Source organism: Carettochelys insculpta, chromosome 5 (genome assembly GCF_033958435.1).
Source record: "Carettochelys insculpta isolate YL-2023 chromosome 5, ASM3395843v1, whole genome shotgun sequence".
Lineage (NCBI taxonomy): Eukaryota > Metazoa > Chordata > Testudines > Carettochelyidae > Carettochelys > Carettochelys insculpta.
Genome location: NC_134141.1, coordinates 73442313 through 73460199, shown reverse-complemented (window position 1 = coordinate 73460199; position 17887 = coordinate 73442313). Strand labels below are relative to the sequence as shown.

The following is a 17887-nucleotide window of genomic DNA, read 5'->3' as shown; positions in this document are numbered from 1 at the left end:
TAAATTTGAATTGCCTGAAGTTTGTCATTTGGTGTTTGTGTCACAACCTTAATGTTATTTAAATGTAGTTTTTAGTATCTATTATTTAAAAAGGTCTACTTTAAGACAGCAAAAAGCTTTGATGGAGTAAACCTCAAAGTACACTGCATTGCTGGTATGCCATTTCATTGGAAGTGGTGCATAAAACATATGCCTGTTGACAAATCTAATTCATTAAAGTTGAGATAGATGCACTTTAAAACAACTGGCTGGCATCATTATCTGCAGTTCCTTTTATAAATTATTCCTCTTTTTCCTTCTGACTGAACTTGTCACTGTTCACTTTTCAAAGTGCGAATGTTATGCCTTAAAATTCAATACTTTCAACATGTTTAGACAAGTCATAAGTTAAATAAACTAGCTTATTTGCTAAAAATAAAGTGTGTTAGCTGAAAAACTTACACTGATTATTTCACTGATATTTAACAGAAGACTAGTAAAATTAGTTAGCAATGCTAGCAATTTCAGCTTGATCAAAAACAAATAAAAACATTGCATAGGAAGAAGGCATTCAAAAGCAAAGAGAGACAAACATTCGGGCAGCCCTTTTGAATTGTCATGCAGATGATCTGGTCTTATAATTGACTTGTGCTCTGTAAGAGAGAGGAAATCAGATGCAGCACAATATTCACAACCGACTGACACACTTACCCTTAAAGGAAAATTGCTAACTGTATTACTCTTAGAAACTGAAACACAATACAGTATTACATTGACTGTGGGAAACAGTGAGCTAGCAAAGTACACTTAATCTGAGGGAAAAAAAACAACTCCTCACATTATCTACTCTCTTTTCCATGAAATAGATGCTCAATTAAAAGATCATCCTTCCTGGAACAGAATGTAAGGCAGCTACAATAGCTCCTATTGAACTGTTACTTTCATTGGGTACCTGCCACTAGAAAGCACCAGAAATTTGCCTTTCTACCAGGTCTTCCGGATTTCCAGATTGTGACCACTTCATTCCCTAATGAAGCGGATGGGGGGGCTGCAGACAGGGGAATTGAAGAAGGAGTTTAACAGAGGGAGGCCTATGATGGTCAGGAAGGCCTGCAATACCTGTGCCAGCACTGCTTCTGTCTCCTGTGCCTGTAGCCAGACAGCCAGACCATGGATGCCTCTACTCAGATCCTGGTGTGGTTTTGCAGGGACTGTGGCTTGCAACTCCCACTTACTGATATCCAGGCTCGGTGTGGGGGGACCACCCAGTGCGAAAGGTGCCTGTTGGCGGAATCTCTCAGGCAGCAGGTGGGAGAGCTACAGGAGGAGGTGGCTAGGTTGAGGAGTATCTGAATCCATGAACACAGGACTGCTGACACACCACTGGTGGAAGAGGAGATGGCTCAGGGTGGACAATGGCAGCTGGTTACTTCTGGCAGCAGTCAGCGCTCCACCCCTGCTCCGAACTCTCCCACCATGGTACTAGGAAACTGTTATGCTGTACTCGATACAGGACAAGGAATCACCCCATACAGCAGAGGAGAAGTCTCATATCCCCAAGGCTGGGAGGTCAGCTGCCACCACTGTGAGGAAGAAACGTAGAGTGGTGGTGGTTGGCGATTCTCTTCTGAGGGGGACAGAGGCACCCATTTGTCACCCTGACATTTCATCTCATGAGGTATGCTGCCTGCCGGGGGCCCGTATTAGAGACGTTAAGGAGGTGTTGTCGAGGATTATCCGGCCCTCTGACTACTACCCCATGCTACTCATCCATCCATGTGGGCACTAACGATACTGCGAAGTACGACACTGAGCAGATCAAGAGTGACTACAGGGCTCTGGGAGTAAGGGTGAAGGAGTTTGGGGCACACGAGGTATTATCTTTAATCCTTCCTGTCAAAGGCAGAGGCCCAGGCAGAGACAGGCGCATCCTGGAGGTGAACGCCTGGCTGCCTAAATGGTGTTGCCAGGAGGGCTTTGGCTTCCTCGACCATGGGATGCTATTCCAGGAAGGACTGCTAGGCAGAGATGGTGTTTACCTTTCGAGGAGAGGGAAAACCCTATTTGGACACAGGCCGGCTAACCTAGTGAGGAGGGCTTTAAACTAGGTTCGACTGGGACAGGGGAGCAAAGCCCACAGGTAAGTAGAGAAGATGCAGACCTAGGAAATGGGAGGGAGCCTGGGCTATAATGGCAGAGAAAAAGGAAGTTCAGGGAAAAACTGGGAGGCAAGATCAAATCAATATCTTAGATGCCTAAATACAAATGCAAGAAGTATGGGTAATAAGCAGGAAGAATTGGAAGTGCTAATAAATAAATACAACTATGGCATTATTGGCATCACATAAAATTAGTGGGATAATACATATGATTGCAATGTTGGTATGGAAGGGTACAGCTTGCTCAGGAAGGACAGACAGGAAAAAGGGAGGAGGTGTTGACTTACATATTAAAAATGTACATATTTGGATTGAGGTGGAGATGAACATAGGAAATGGATGTGTTGAGAGCCTCTGGGTTAAACTAAAAGGGGTAAAAAACAAGGGTGATGTCCTGCTAGCAGTCTACTAAAGGTCACCTACCCAGGTAGAAGAGGCTTTCTTTAAGCAACTAACAAAATCATCTAGGGCCCAGGGTTTGGTAGTGATGGGAGACTTCAACTATCCAGATATATGTTGGGAAACTAACACAGTGACACACAGACTATCCAATAAGTTCTTGGACTGCACTGGAGACAACTTTTTATTTCAGAAGGTTGAAAAATGTAGCGGGGGAGGCTGTCCTAGATTTGATTTTAACAAATAGGGAGGGACTGCTTGAGAATCTGAAAGTTGAAGGCAGCTTGGGTGAAAGTGATCATGAAATCAGAGAGTTCACAATTTTAAGCAAGGGTAGAAGGGAGAACAGAAAAATGGAGACAATGCCTCTGTCCAGTTCACACATAGAATAGTTCTTTTTACTAAATCCACCAACAGTTTCCTACAAGGCAGACATGGATCCATTCACATGGCCCCTCACTGGCCAATAAATGTAAGATTAGCAAATGTTGATCCCAGAGCCTGCCCCTCTATCTATTCCAGTTCAGACCTTCCTCATCACTGAGGCCCAGTTTGAATTTCCAGAGTGAACTAGCCATCCACCTGTGAGGGCTAAGTTCACAATACTGTGCCTCCAAAACTAGATGTGTATTCCTGTGATCCATTATCTTGAAGACAAAGAAAAGCCACTCTGCACTGGATAGGGAAAGTTGGAAGGAAATAGTGAGAGAGGCATCAGACACCAACGGGCGCTGACCCCATGGTTATTGATGATGAAAGATAAAAAGGGACATGGTACATTTATACCACTAAATATATCACCCCAGAAGGGGACTACCATACTATTGTATACATTTGGAGGTCACCACTGACATCGGAAACAGATGTGCCCCATTTCAAATGGTTGATGTAGAAACTCCAGTCCTAAATTAATGGGATCCCAATTCATCAGGGAAACCTCACCACCACATGCTCCTCGGCATCTTCATAAATAGATTGTTCTCTTTTGAGGTAACTCTCCTCCCTGGGAAGAAGCAGTAGCCTGACACCACAAGACCTCTGAACTATGCAAGTTTATATTACTTTAGCTGGGCCAATCTCAGCCTACTCACATTCCTTTTGCATCAAATTTAATATGAGGCTGTGTTAGCTATCCAGTAAGCAATACTGACTAGCCTGGTTTTGTGGTTCCTCGGTCACAAATACACTGCGTTGGTTTCCCTTTTATGACATGTATATTTATTGTTCAGTCCTTAAGCAAAGCAAAGCATCAGACAGGTATTCAGCAGGGCTACAGTTACACTTCAGCGCTCTGTTGACAGAAATCACTGTAGGAAGAGATTTTCCAACAAAACTTCTGGCAGCATGCAGCCACACAAAAAAGCCAATCAGAAGACCGCTCTGCTCTGCTGACAAAGTGGCCGGACTGCCCGACCACTGCGGAGGAAAGACCTCAGCCAGGATGGCAACCTGCTGGCCTTTCAGGGTCCACTTATCCCCCTCTTGATAAACAAGAAACATATCACAACTGCCATCTTCCTCTACTACTCCCCACAAGGAAAAAAACTCTGGCTCCTGCTGTATGAAAATGGCTCACCCCTGCACAAATACTTTTGATCTGACAGCAAGAAAACGTGCTTCCTGGAAAAACAATCCTGGGGCTGATTTCCACACAGTCCTTGCTGGGATCCAGAGACTCAAGGTGACAACTTATAAAGGATTTCAAAGGGATGCCCTGGGTCAGAAATATGAATAAGAGTTCATTAGAGGATGTCATCTGAGGTTTCTACAAGAGCCAGTAGCCCACCAGTTATCATAATTTTAACAATAAGTTTGTATAGAAAATATTTTTTTTAAAAAATATGTAATATATTAGGTTCCAAAACAAATGAAGTAAAAGCTTGTCACTCAAGTCAAGAAAGCACCACCTCAATTGGCACATAGAACCACGAACACCTACAAAGAAACTCTTGCTTTGTTAAATTTTTGCTTGTTTTCACAATAAACATACCTACATGCTGTTTAAATTTTAATGAATTAATTGGAAAGGTGATCTGAGGTGAAACTCTTTGAAAACACTGCTTCTGTGAATGCTGTGTGTTCCAGCGGAACAGGGGCTAGACTCACGAAGGAGATGGTCAAAAGTTGGAGTGTGCCTGTCTCTAGCTTATAAAGAAACTGCAGAGCCTGCCAGGCCTAGAAAGAAAAAACTTGTGTTGCCAGTGGACATCTGCAGTTGGGGAGCGGACATCATCCCCCTGTCCCTACTTACAGGGACACAAAAGGCTTCGTCATGCTCAGGGCAAGTAGTAGTAAGTTGTCTTACAACCCTGGATACACCCAGCAAGCATTACAGGACCGTCATGTAAGGAATATTTTGATGACAAGTCTGTTGTTCCGATCCTCTACCGTTTGTATCAAAGGAAGAACATTCTTACATAGAAATAAATTTAAGCTAAAACAAAGTCTGACTACCATCAAATAAAAAACACAGCTTCCTCACCTCTGGAAATGATAAAATAACTGTCCTTTTCATATTAATGCACTGCACTTTCAGCTATGTAATAATTATAATCTCAGGGTTAGATGAACTAGACCTGAGAAAGACCCAAGCCATTAATCAGCTTCCATATTTAGGACACTTAAATCTTTTGAGTTTTGATGCACTTTTTTTCATGTCATGTAGTTCAAGGAAAAATATTTATTTACTGTTTAACTGGGTGTGTCTTACTTTAACGAGTACCCTGGCCTTGAGCTTACTATTTCATAGGCTCTGTTACCTGTGTTTTTGTTTTCTAGTTTGTGTAAATGCCCCGTAGATCACCTGTTTCATAACATTTTAAAATTGACATGACAGATGAAAATGCATCTGGCTGCTGGGTTCATTTAAAAGTATCTTTTATAGCACATAAAAAGCACTAAAAATACTACCACAATTTTGTTTTCTACACTCTAACTAATGGTTATATTACAAATGTACTCAGTGCCACTGAATGCAGTGACACTTTTTCTGGGTAGCTGGAAAAAGAGAATGGGTCTCCTTTCAGCTTCCCTACTACATTTGAGTATTGATAAAGGGGAGAAGAGAACAGATTGAGGTTATATCTACACTACAGAGTGAATTTGAAATAATAGCCGTTATTTCAAAATAACATTCTGAGTGTCTACAGTGTGCACATGGTATTTCCAAACAGCAGGTGTGTTATTATCAAATTGGTAACCCTCAATGCAGGAGGAATAGCGCCTATTTTGAAATAGGCGCTCTTAAGACATGGAATAGTGCTATTTTGAAATATGCCACAATGTAGTCCCATGGCACTGTTTCAAAATAGCACTATGGTGTCCTGAAATGCTATTTTGAAACAGTTGAGTGCTATTGCAAAATACATTTTGTGTGCAGGTATGTTATTTCAAAATAGGTGTTTTGAAATATCTTATTTCAAATAACTCTGCAGTATAGATGCAGCCTTACTGACCACAGCCGAGGAATGAACAGGAGGTGACTTGACTAGATGGAGGCACTAACCCACCAGACAAAGGGGAAGGTATTTGTACCCCATACATACAAGAAGAAATTCTGTCTCCCATAATCACTGATGAGCAGTGCCCACCCTCAAGACCAGGGCACGACCAGATTCTATGATCTCCGCTAGGCTTGTTCTAGTCCCCTCTCCTTTCCCACTGGGGGAGAGGGATCAAGATAAAGCTTTCCTTTCATCACTAGATTGGCAGATACAGGGAGGATGAAATCTGATTAGGCTCAAGAAGATTGACATTCACTCATTAAAAATCAAATTTCATCACACACACAAGTGAGCAAAGTATTTCAATTAGGAATAATCAAAAAGTTTACAGATAAGCAATGTAAGTTTTATATATACACATGGAGATACACCTCTCTCATAGAACTGGAAGGGACCTTGAGAGGTCAAGTCCAGTCCCCTGCACGGACTATCACCATCCCAGAGAGTTTTTTGTTTTTTTTTTTAAAGCCTACTTACCCCAGATCCTTAAATGGCCCTGTCACGGACTGAACTTGCACCCCTAGCTTTAACAGGCCAATGCTTAAACCACTGAGCTATCTGCTAGAGAACTTAAAGTTAGAGCTAAGGAAATTTTGAGTATTTTGACACAGGATGTTGACAATTTGTGTTAACTGTTACAAAGCTTTAACTTTTTGAACTTCAGCATCTATTGACATTAAATAATAATCATCTGATGCCCTGCAGTGATTCATAACTGTGGGTATTTAAAATGGATACAAACTACTCAATTCTGCACAACTGTGAAAATTTAAATTCAGTAAAAAATTGTTAAAAGTTGTTAGTATCTGTCAAAATTACAAAAAATAAAAACTGAATTTCACCAAGCCTAATTATAATTACATACCAGTTTTTCCACAGACCCCCCTACTTCACCCATTGCACAGGATGGGTAGCACTCAGTGAATGCATAACTATTAAATCCTTCTTTTTGATCTGAATCAATGAGTGGCTAAATTATTTATTACACAAAAATTTTCTCAAGGATCTTCTAATTACACTCTTCACCATAGCCCTACCAGCAGCCCCCCACTGCAGGGAGCCCTGCCGGGGCGGCCCCACTGGCAGCCCTGTGGCAGTGGAAACCAGGCCAGAGCAGAGAACCCTGCTAGCAGGGAGCTCCCACAGGAGCCCCAGGCAGCCTGGGTGCACAGAGTGTATGGTGGTCAGGAGGGGAGCCCAGCCAGCAGACTAGTGGCCCCCCCATGCAAGCCTGGAGGCCTGGCCTCCCCTGATCTTGCAAATTTCCTCATTGGGGATCACTCAAGTCCTGAAGATGCTGGACCAGAGAGGACCAATCTATATTGTTTTTGTATCTTTTGTTGTAAAACTAGCCAAGTATCCAGGTGAGCTGATGTAATTCCAAGTATCTAGGTAAGCTGATGTAATTCCTGGAAGACATCCATGCACCCATAAGGGTAGACATGCCCCTGTTGAGAACCACTATGTTAGAACTTAAACTTTATACATAAACAATAATGTAAGATTTCTGGCAGCAACTGCACATGGCCAATCACAGTACCTGGGTTGCAACACCTACTTGTTATAATTATATGACATTACAGTTCAAATATTTTTTAAGGAACTGGGTTGCTTAGATTACATTGTAACCAGGTATCATCCATGTGCTACAGGTTGGACCTCCCTGGTCCAGCACCCTTAGGGCCTGACTGGTCCCAAATGAGGTAATGTGCTGGGTCAGGGCAGTCCCTGGACACCAGCCTGAGGCCAGCTGCAGTCAGGCTGCCTGCCACTGGCCTCAGTTCAGCTGGTCACCAGGCCATCACGTTCTAAACCCTTAAGCTAAACTGGCCCTGATAAAGTTCTGCCTCTGCTGCCACAGATGCTGCAGCCCTGCTCCAGCTCCCTTGCCATGGCAGCCATGAGGGAGCTGGGGCTGCAGCAGCCATGGCAGTGGAGCCAGGGTCCCAGCTTCTGAAGCCTCAGCTTTCAGCCCTGCCACAACCCCCGCTCCCAGCCATCCCGTGGAAACCTCTGTGCTCCTGCTAGACCATGGATGTTGCTGGACCACAGCATCACAGTTTAGGGAGATGCAACCTGTACTATAATAGAAAATACTTTGTTTTGGAAAAAAAAACACTCTGTGTCAATTATATCAGAAGGTTGTATCGATATATTTCCAATGGTAACTGGTATAAGATAATCCAGGAAATTTGTCTAAAAAGGGAACCTCTAATAAATCTTGAATTTCTTGGGAGGAAGTCTTTCACCCTGCAGAAACATGTAAGTAGGTTCCATTCAAGGTAGCCCTCATTAACCCAGTATGGGGAACAATAGATAAGCTACTCCGGGGGTACCCTGGGTCTGATTTTGGGATAACAGAACCTTTAACGTACTAAACAGACCTCTGCTACATGAGCTAACAGAGTAACAAATAGCAGGAACAGGCTATCATCCAGTATGTAGATCAGCCTCTAGAGGGCAATGCGACACACTTTGTAAGTTGGGTTCACTGATAATTACTGGCAGCAAAGGTATGTTATGACCCAGGAATGCTGGAATCTCCTGCAAATTTCTGGATGCAATGTCCTGTAGGGACACAGACCCCATCCTTCCTTCCCAAACGTAAACCATTCTACCTAGTTCCCTAGCAACTCCCCTTATGATTGTGTACCTCACCAGACTGTTGTGGTCCTCACTCTAGCTCCCTGCCCTTGTCCTCACTCTTCCTTAAACTCTCTTGAGCACGGTAAATTTCAGAGTCTTACAACTCTAAAGAATTGCATAGACTTTCCTGGGGAAAGCAAAAGATAAGTCCTTGCCACTAGGTTGAGCCTCCTACTGAAATTCCACTTACTGCTTTGCTATGTGTTAGATGCTAAAGGCACTCAAAGTGATTTCAGGACTAACATTATTGTCTTGTTAAGGTGTTTTCCCCTAACTTTGATCTAAAAAAATAGTTGAACTAATTTTTCTAAGTTTTATTTTCCAAAAGGTTTTGACCTGAAATAAAGATGTGGCACGGAAAATGTCAGTAAATTTCCCCAAAATAATTACTAGAGCCTTTGGCTTGATTTAAAATTACCAGGGACTAAAAAACCTCCATGACATCTAGCAAATTATTCCAATGATTATTACCTCTATTGTTAAATGTTGACACACTATTTCCTGGCTGAATTTAGCTAGTTTAAACTTCCAGCCATTGGACTGTTACAAACTTTCTGGGCTAGACTGAGGAACCCATTACCAAATAATCATTCCCATGAAGGCACTTGCAGTCTGTAACCAAGTACTTTCTTAACTTTCTCTTTGTTAGGCATAAGGAGCACAATCTATTTAACTTATTTCTATATGCAGGCGTTGCGGAGTTCCAATTTTACTTTTATGTAGTTTTGAAAGATTTCAACATATATTATGAATTTTTCCTCATTTTATCTATTTAAAGTTCCAAAGTTGTGCAAAACTATATATAAGCATTTTTAGTCATCATCTTCCACAACTGTGGGAAATTATAAAAGGGCAGACAGCATCCGGTATTAGATAACCATTTTATGACATCAATATTGCTATTCAAAATGTTAAAGCATTATTATAATTAGAAGAAAAATTGTCAATATCATATATATATTTTGATATACAAAGTAAATATCCTTAACTCAAACTAATTTCTCAAGTGGTATTTTTCTTTTTTTACCTATCTAGCAATTTCAGTCCTCTCTAATGACTTTTTTTTTTTTTTATGAACACCCATCTTGAACTATGGACATCATGAATTAAAATAGTATTGCAAGAACAGTAACATCAGCACCAAATAGATAAAATAACCTTTTTGCTCCTGCTTGAGATTCTCATTCATGCATCCCAGGACTGCATTAGCCCTTTTGGCCACAGCCTCACATTGGCAGTTCATGTTCAGTTTATGATCCCTCCTGACTCCCCCATCTTTTTCATATTCACTGCTTGCCAGGAAAAGGCCCTCATCTTGTAAGTATGGCTTACATTCTTTGTTCTTAGTTGTACCCACTTACATTTAGCACTACAAAAAACACATATTTGCTCTTACCCAGATTACAAGGCAATCCAGATCACTCTCTCTCAGTGACATGTCCTCTTCATTATTTACTACTCCAATTTTCCTGTGATCTGCAAACTTTATTACTGGTAAGTTTGTTTCTTCTTCTGGGTTACTGATAAAAGGCTTAGGGCAAGTAACTGATCCTTGCAGGATCCACATAGGAACACAGCTACTTCATGATTACTCTCTAGTTGGAATTATATGTTTAGACCTATCAGTTAATCATCCTTAAATCCATTTAATGGGTGTCCTCTTAATTTTATAATTGTACAATTGTATAATCAAAACATACAGTACCAAGCCAAACATCATACTGCAATCTAAGCACATTCCCATCAACACTATTCTCCATCCCTAAAATTCAGAATCAGAAAAGACTACATAAAATTAGTTTGACAGGATCTGTTTTATATATACCCATGGGCTACATCTACACTAGAAGCATCTGTCTACAGAAACTACTATTGGAAGCGAAGATCAAACAAAACTTCTGTTGACAGACAGCACCTACACAGAAAAGCAGATCCATCTTTTGATCCACTCAGTCAAAAAAAGTCACCTGGAGCATCTACACAGCTTTTTTTGTTGACAGTTTTTGTCAACAAAATGCAGTGTGTGTGTGTGTAGATGCTCTAAGAGTTTTGTCTACAAAATTCTAGTGTAGACTTAGCCATGTTGATTATTTATGTCGTCCTGTATCAACCTCTCCATTTTGTTGCCTAGGACTGATGTCAAACTACCAGGTTTATAATTTCCTAGATCATCCAGTTTACCCTTTTAAAACATATTGTCATAAGTCACTTCCTTTCCAGTGTTCTAGAATATCCTCAGTATTTCAAGACTTACTGAAAAACCAGCATTAATGGCCCAGTGAGAACCTCAGACCACTCTTCTAAAATTCTTGGATGCAAGTTATCTGGACCTGATTTATAAGTGTTTATTTTTAATAATTACCATTCAACATTCTCCTAAGAATCCCAGTGGGATTGGATGGGGTGGGATGGAAAGAGTGTTATGAGTATAGCATATGTTTTCCCCTGAAAATACAGAACAAATATCTATTGAACACTTCCGCTTTTTTCAGCGGAATTCTACCATTTCCCACCTAGAAATAGACCAAAGTCAGTTGGCCTTGCTAATAGCCCTAGAAATACCTCGCATATACAGAGAACTGGCACTTCGAAACCAGCCATTAACCAAACTTCACCACATAGCTTTTGAAGCCAGTGGCTAATTTAGTCTCCCTAGCAGGAAAACAGACACAGGCAGGTAGCCCTGTTACTCTGTATCTCCACGAAGCTAAAAAGCATCCCGGTAGCACTTCCAAGACTAACACAACCTCCAAGGCTAACATGATCGCCTGATAATTTATTAGATGGTTTTGTCAGTCTCGGAAGTGCTACCTAACTGCTCTTGTTTTCTCCCAGCAGGAGAAGCGAGGCAAGGAGGGTCCATGCTCAGTGACAGGTTACCAAACAGTTATCGTAGGACCCCCAAACGGAACACCCCGCCCACCCTCAGCGTCCTAACTCGCTGCGGTCCCGTCCCCGTCTGGAATTTATAGCAACACCGCCACTTGGCAACGGAATAAACGTCGGGGACGGCAGCCAGCGCTCGCCCCCAGCGCCAGAGGGCAGCACGGAACGCGTGGGCCCAGCCTGCCCAGAGCCAGGGCAGTCGGAGCGCCACGCACTGGGGGTGGGCTAACGGGCGAGGCGCGCCCCGCGGTGGGGGCCGGCGGTAGGCGAGGCGAAGAGGGAGCTCGCTTCGCTTCGCGGAGGTGCGTATCGGGACCCAGCGGCCCGGAGACATCTCGGACCTGCCCGCGGTCTCTTCGCCCCGCAGGCTCACTTACCGGCCGGGCCCCGCTCGGTTCCTGTATTTACAGCCCCAGGAGACCAGGGAGCGTCAGTGACAACGTCCCGGAACAGCCGGGGCCCACATCCGGGGCGGGGCCGGGCCACTCCTGGCGGGAAGGAGGCGGTAGGAGTTCGTGTGGCTACGCGCCGATCCGCTCGGCCGCCTTCTACAGCGGCGGGCTCGAGTTTTCCTCTGGCGCCGGGGGCGCTGCACCTGCGACCTGCCGGGGCAGTGCTGGAGCTGTCGATGCCCGGGGGTGTCGGGCCCCGTCTCCTCCGGATAACCGCCACTGCCGCTGGGGCGGGGAAAGGTGAGTGTCCGAGGCACCGGGGTGTCCTACTGCAGCCTCCCTCTACTTCCCGGCCACCTAGGGAGGTGGGTAGGGGGAAATGGGCTCCCCACGCTTGTGCAAGCTGGGCCATATAATCACGTCGGCTCATGATATGCGTGGAGTGCAGCTGGTGGTTCACGTTTGAAAGTATAGTTTCAGGCGTCACCTCTATTCAACACCCCTGGGCCTCGTCTGCTCTACTTATGCAACTAAGAGCCCCGGGGCTCCCTTTTTGCTACAATCACCCTGGCCAGGGACAGGTGGCTTCAGTTTGCTTATTATGGACCCCACCCTCCTGGGCCTGGATCGTTCTGTTTACAAGCAGGGCTTTGGTGTGGAAACACCCAGCTGCTTCTAGAGCTTGACGGTTCTTGGCCCTATCTTGAGGGCAGGGGACTGGAGGCAGTGACCTCTGGAGAACTCTGTAGAACAGCCTCACGGGCAGATCACATGGGCAGGTCGGGATGCAAAGGTGCAGAGCTAGGAACATCATATAGGTGTTCAGTATTGCCTGGGACCCTCTTCTATAAGTTAATTATCTTTATTATACATCTGTGCTGCTTAGTTACAAATTTTAAATGTTTGTTTTGTTGTAACTCAAATTCGCATTACTCTAACACAGGGGTGAGCAAAGTAACAAAGAGATAGCCCTATTAGTTGATATACTATCAAAACAAAAAGGCAGTCCGCTTTGAAGACTAAGAAAATAATTTGGTGGTGAGCTTTGGTCTGAAGAAGTGGGTCTGTCCCACAAAAGCTCACCACCTAGTAAATTATTTTGTTAGTCTTTAAAGTGCTACTGGACTGCTTTTTTTATTTTGAGGGGTGAGCAAACTTTTTATGTTGGGCCCCACTTTTTGGACATGAAATTAGCTACCCCCCAAACTATGGGAGGACCTCAGGAAGGTGATGAACTGCTCAGGAAGGGGATGCTGGGTGGCTGCAGGGGGTGTCCCAAAGGTGGAGGGTTGCTCAGGGGGAGGAATCAAGGAGGGTGTGTGGGGAATTCACGGCTGCACTGCATTGGGAAGCAGCAGTGGCACCAGGCTGAAGGCAGCACTCACTCCATACTGGCATGTTGTGAGGGTTCCTGGGGGCCAGTGTGACACAGGGACCAATGCGGCTGCTTTACCAAGTCAGGAACTCACTGACTTGGCCCTGCTGCTTGACTCGGGGCCTCTGAACATTCTGATTGGTCCAGTGGCAGGTGGGATGCAGGGGGGAAGTATCCCCTTGGTGATGTAGTATCAAAGTCCACTAGGCAGGCAGTGGAAGCACCCCCACATTGCACATCCCTGCTCTAATGGAATAATTAGCTGAGATAGCTTTACTATATGTTTAATTTTATCACAATACGTGAAAGAATAAAATGTGCAAAGAAGACTGTATAATTTGTGTATGCTGCCTTTTTCCAAACATTTACAGATGGCAACTGCTGACCAAAAACGGAGAATCCAGTTAACTGGATTTAAGAAACAAGAAAAGGTGGCACTTGCTGAATTACTGTTTAAACTGGACTGTGTTTTTATTGACACTGAGGTGAGCATATGCCTTCTTTCTTTAGTTTATTAAATTCACAGAAGGAACAAGAGGAAGCAGTATATAAGATGGATAGCTACAGGTAAGTAGAGTGGATGGTGGCTTAGACATGTCTGTGCTACTAGCTAAAAGACTAAACTTAAAAAAAACCTACCATCTTTTATGACACTTTGTTTTTCTTTTGTTAGCAATACAGAAATTGCACACATCTTATCGCAAAACAGCTTTCCAAGAGCGAAAAGTTCTTAGCAGCTTGCGCAGCTGGTGAGTAGCAAATTGTGGCATCCTCTTTTAAGTGCATCAGTTAAATGAAGAAATAATTTTATTAACTTCATATCATAATTGTTCTTATCTTTGCTAATAAAGACTTTTGCTTAAGCTTGAGTTTATTTCCCCTCACTTTATTTCTTCTCCTTATTTGACTGACATCAGTAAGTCTGTTACCTTAGCCAGCAATTGCCTTTTTATGAGGTAGCATTCGAGGGTGAAGTCACAAGCTATTTATTAGGGAATAAAAAGTATTGGAAACTTCACACTAACATTGACTCATAGACTGCACAATTCTGTCTGCACAGCAAACCCTGCAGCCAAAAAAGAGGCTCCTTAACTCTAGACTCCAATTGTACTGCTGTGATCTTTTCATACTTACGACCAGGTGATGAAACCCCCTGCTCAGGCAAGGTTTTCAATATGAAACCTCTATAATGTAAGATGTTTTTCCATGTAGGGCTTTGTGTTCAGACTATCATTATGGACATACCTTTTGCAATGGAAATATGTAACCATTTCAAATATCATCAGCCTATTTTATTGTTTTCATACTTTTGTCATAAGGGGTGAGAGAGAGAGAGAGAGTGTGTGTGTGAGAGAATTATATAAATTGATAATAATTGTTTCAACTATCTTAGTCATTAGATGCCCTAATCATATAGCAGGTAGACCACATTCTACTAGATGTTGTACATATATGACAAAGGTGCTTAGATTTTAAGCTCATTGGTGTACAGGCATAAGATAAGACAAGCAGGTGGAGGGCAGATTACATGGTAAGCAATAGACTCAGGCTGCTATTGCGCAGACTTAAGTTTTTCATAGACTCCCCTGCAATAGAGAGTTTTGGAGAAAGATTTGAAGGTGAATGAGGTAGGGAAGTCAACTATGACTGAAAGGCTATGTCTACACTAGCCGCTACCTTTTGAAAGTGGGATGCTAATGAGATACTTTGGCAGATGCTAATGAGGCTCTTCCATGAATATGCAATGCCTCATTAGCATAATGCCAGCTGCAGTGATTCGAAAGTGCCACTTTCGAATTGCAGTCTGTCTGTGTAGACGGGTGCCTTTCGAAAGGACTCCCCAGTCTTTGAAAGCCCCTTATTCCTAAAACCAAATGGGTTTTTCCTAAAACCAAATTTGCCGAAATGTCTCATTAGCATTTCCCTTTCTAATGTAGACATAGCCACAGAGAAAAAATGTTGGGATAGGAAAGTTTTAGCATTTGTGTTTGTAAATGGGTATGAGCAGTGCAGTGTTTGTATTTGTTAAGGCCAAAGTGAAGGGCATTCTGATAACTCAGTCTGGAATGACGAGAGCTTGAAGAGTTTTGGCTGTGTGACTGGATAAGGAGGACCATCTTTTATAGATACTATACATAAAGAATTGGCAAGATTTAGAAGTAGCCTGGATTAGAAGCCTAAAGAAAGGGTGGAGTTGAAGATGACGCCCATGTTACACGCTTCCTGAATGACAGGAAGGTGATCGTGTTCTTTTCAATGATGGAAAAAGAAAATAGTAGGAAAGGGTCTGGGGAGGAAGATTAGAAGTTCTATTTTATCTATGCTCAGCTCGAACAGGCATCTAGACCTCTATAAGATGATCTCAGGGAGGCAGGACATAATGTTAGTTTGGACAGATGTCTGGAGTTAGAGGTAGATTTGTGAGTTAACATGGAGATGGTAGTTTAATTTGTGTTTATGGATGAGAGCACCCAGAGAAAGTGCAGAGGGAGAAGAGGATGGAACCAAGGATAGAGCCCCCACATAAAGTTGCGGGGTGGATGAGGATCCTCCAGAAGATGTGCTGAAGAAGCAATTACAGAACCAGGAGAGAATGGAGTCATGGAATCCATATGAAGTCAAGATTTTAAGAAGAACATAGTTGACTCTATCACGGGTAGCTGACAAGGCAAGGGGCGTGAGGATGGACTACAGGTTCTGAACTTAGCTAGAATGAGGATATTAGAGATTTTGGTAAGAACCATTTCACTGAAATAAGAGGGGCAAAAGCCAAACTGAATATAGAAGAATATGAGAAGACAAATTCCAGAAGGTGATTGTAGACAAGGGTATTCAATGAATAGATGGACCAGCGCACAGTAGTTGTGGGCGTGTTGAGTTAAGACTAGTGAGTTGGGTTTTTTTTTTTTTTAATTTTAGATGAGAGGGACTAAAGCTTGTTTGGGAGCAGTTCAGGCAACTGCATCCACATTTCACATTAGTGACCCATTTGCCAGCACCCCTACTTGCTGACCAGCATTATCTCCAAGCTACAAAATTCCCTGCCTTCACTGTGTTAGTGTCGTAGACAGGTTGGCCAACAAACACAGAGAGTTTACAGGTTTCAGTAGCCCAGACTTATTTCTATCCAAGCCTACTTTATCTGTAAAAAATGTTTTTAGCTTTATTTTAATATATTAAACACAAACAAAAATTACATGCATGATAATAAACTTACCACACCATGCTGAATCTAACTGGTTCTGGCAGAAGCAATTCTTCAGTTCCCCACCCAAAGGGATTCCATATGGTTACTAGGTCATCACAGCTTCAGCTCCGAACAAGCTCTTAGTCCAGTGGTGCTAAACATGTGGCCCGGTCAGCGTACAGCTACAGCTCAAGTGACGTATTCAGGAAGTATATGTATATGTAGTGTGAATTCAGCCCACATAACGAACTACACATGCAACCCACAGTGGTAAATAGGTTGAGAACCACTGCCTTAGTCTCAAGAAACCCCAGTAGTCCAAGTCTTTCCAACCTTACCTTAAGGAATGGGGCCCTCCATGGACCAGGGTTCTTGTCCTTGTTCTTGCTGGCTCAAGAAGGCCTCTAGCTATTTTAAAACCAGGCTACTTATCCAAAAATCCTTTGATTTTTCTGTTGTTCTCTGGGGAATTCTGTCTGAATTAGTATATACATAGCTCTGCAAGGAGGAGTCCTCAAAGGGTTGATAACAGAAGGAAGTACGTTAGCATCCCTCCTCACTACTACAGAAAGTACATGCAGTTCTATAATAAATGCACAGGTTTGTTTTTAATACAATGTACCTGAAAGGTATTAGCCCTAATTTGATGAGGTTTAATTCAACAAAGTTTATCTGTAAAGTTTGTTAGACTATTACAAGATAGTGTCAATGTGCAACAGCCTGAATTTGAAGGCTGGCATAAGGCTGGCAGACTTACATACAGAGATATGCTAAATCAGTATTTACTTGTAACTGCTAAATTGTTACTCAGCTGTATTGGCATTTAAATGCCAGTGATAGATGTGTTTGAAAAGTGTGGCGTCTAATGACTATTGGGTACACCTGCGTAGACCATGGTACCCTATGCAGAGCCTTCTTGAAGTCCGGACCAGACATTTTAGGTCCTGATCCTGCAGGAAATTCTATTCTGTAAAAATAAAACAAGGTTCTGTTTGTGCTTGAATTTATTTGATTGGGGCATTGATGAGAGAGGTTAAGTGATTAGCTTGAAGCCATAGGGAGAACTGGTGTCTCAGCAAGTACTGACTCATAATTTTCTGGCTCCTAGTTCAGTGTTTAGATGACATCTCCTCCAAAGGTGCAGACATTTAAACCAAGTTATTTTTGTGAACAGAATTATTATTTCAAGGTAAGATCAAACAGAATAGGAAGTGGGTCCATGAAAAGGAAATTCCTATTAAAATACATCTTCAGTACTCAAGCACACACAAGGAACTGGTCATGTTCCAAGTGTGAGCAGGTATATGCCTGCTTAATATTGTCTAATGTGGAAAGTACTTTACCTGTACTTAAATGAAACA

General features: G+C 42.8%; 2 protein-coding genes across 6 annotated transcripts in view; one reads left to right on the top strand and one right to left on the bottom strand.

Annotated features, from left to right (window-relative positions):
- KIAA0825 (KIAA0825 ortholog) overlaps window positions 1-12022 on the bottom strand; it is a 393823-nt gene extending 381801 nt beyond the window's left edge. For all 4 annotated transcript variants that reach the window (XM_074995322.1, XM_074995323.1, XM_074995321.1 and 1 more), the window contains exon 1: window positions 11950-12022. The gene's annotated coding sequence lies outside the window, so the exon portion shown is untranslated. The remainder of the gene's footprint in view (window positions 1-11949) is intronic.
- Window positions 12023-12029: 7 nt separating this feature from the next.
- The window catches only part of SLF1 (SMC5/6 complex localization factor 1), a 63109-nt gene continuing 57251 nt past the window's right edge, over window positions 12030-17887 (top strand). For both annotated transcript variants that reach the window (XM_074995320.1, XM_074995319.1), the window contains exons 1-3: window positions 12030-12264; window positions 13711-13824; window positions 14013-14088. In XM_074995320.1, coding sequence (XP_074851421.1) covers window positions 13711-13824; window positions 14013-14088 — 190 coding nt within the window. In that variant the 5' untranslated portion in view covers window positions 12030-12264. The remainder of the gene's footprint in view (window positions 12265-13710; window positions 13825-14012; window positions 14089-17887) is intronic.